The sequence below is a fragment of the Capra hircus genome, unplaced genomic scaffold (genome assembly GCF_001704415.2).
Source record: "Capra hircus breed San Clemente unplaced genomic scaffold, ASM170441v1, whole genome shotgun sequence".
Lineage (NCBI taxonomy): Eukaryota > Metazoa > Chordata > Mammalia > Artiodactyla > Bovidae > Capra > Capra hircus.
In genome coordinates, this window is record NW_017216146.1 from 11,838 (window position 1) to 13,037 (window position 1,200).

Here is a 1,200-nt window from a genome sequence, read left to right on the forward strand (position 1 = left end):
CAGTGTAAAAATCTTTTATATGAGAAAATAAATATAAGGAGATAAAAGAATAAATATAACTAAATAAATAAGCAAACAAATAATAAATAACATCAGTGCAGTCATTGCTTAGGACTGAATCCCCTTAAGCTGAATACATTTACTTCCTACTACCGACAAAGAACTGGTTGAATTAATTCAATAAATTTTGTGATTAAAGCAGAAATCAGAGTCTTCTGAAATGACTATAGGTGAGAATACAAGGGTGATGTGGCATCTTAGTCAGTGAGAGCGATATCAAGATGAGTTCAGGTCTCCATCCATCATTCTTAACATTTCTTGCAAGCTGGTTGATGAAGACAAGGATCTCATGATTTCCACTCTGACAGTTTCCCAGGCACAGTCGCTGTATTCCTTCTCTTGCAGGTAGACATGGATGCCCTGGAAGTACCTCTTCACAGCCAGGGTGGGGCCCGTCCTTCCCAGGGCAGAGTCTTCCTCTCCCATCACCTGCCCCAGGCAGGCGTCCAGGTCGTCCAGCTGCTGATGGAGTCCAGTGCGGAGCTGCTGCAGGAGGGTGGTGTTCCAGGCAGCAGAGGAGCTCTCTGTGTGGAAGAGGTTGAAGCTCTGCTGGAGCATCTCGTGGAGCACAGAGATGGCCTGGGCCTCCTGGAGCTGGCCGCCTTCCACCAAATCCTGGGGGAAAGCGAAGTCTTTTCTGTCCTGCAGACAGAAGCGAGGGGAGAGTCTCCTCATTTGGCCCAGGAGTCTGATGTTCTTCCTGCCAACCAGCACGTGGTTCTGAGACAGGTCACAGCCCAGGGATCCTCCCGGGCCATAGCTGACCAGCACCAGGGCCATGAGTAGAGAGAGCACGAAGGCCATGGGGAAGATGCGGCTGCTGCTGGGCTGGCTGAGACGGCGTCTGGTGGAACCTTGAGGTAGGTTCTCTGATGCCATGCTTTCTATGTGAGGCCATTAAATAGGGAACATGGTAGTTTTCATTTTCTAATCATTTCTCTACTCTTTTACTTCCTTTTTTTGATTTTCATGTATGTATTCACAGTATGATCAAATAAAATGTCATCAATCTAAACTATTATTTTTGTGTATTTCCCAATAACTCCCTATGTGCCCATCCAAACGGATATTTATCAATCAAATGAGAAAGATCTTTTTCTTAACTTAGGAGTGACGTATGTGTGTAATTACACACATTAT

The 1,200-nt window shown here is 45.4% G+C and overlaps 1 protein-coding gene across 1 annotated transcript; it reads right to left on the reverse strand.

Moving 5' to 3' along the window:
• Positions 1-276: 276 nt before the first annotated feature.
• Positions 277-927, reverse strand: LOC108635455 (interferon omega-1-like). Its single transcript, XM_018045581.1, has one exon. It carries the CDS (start codon positions 862-864, stop codon positions 277-279), a length of 588 nt encoding a protein of 195 aa, XP_017901070.1. The 5' UTR covers positions 865-927.
• Positions 928-1,200: the final 273 nt, after the last annotated feature.

What these genes read in the sequence shown, in the direction of transcription:
- LOC108635455 (XM_018045581.1), bottom strand. Translation starts at nt 864, where the DNA reads ATGGCCTTCGTGCTCTCTCTACTCATGGCCCTGGTGCTGGTCAGCTAT.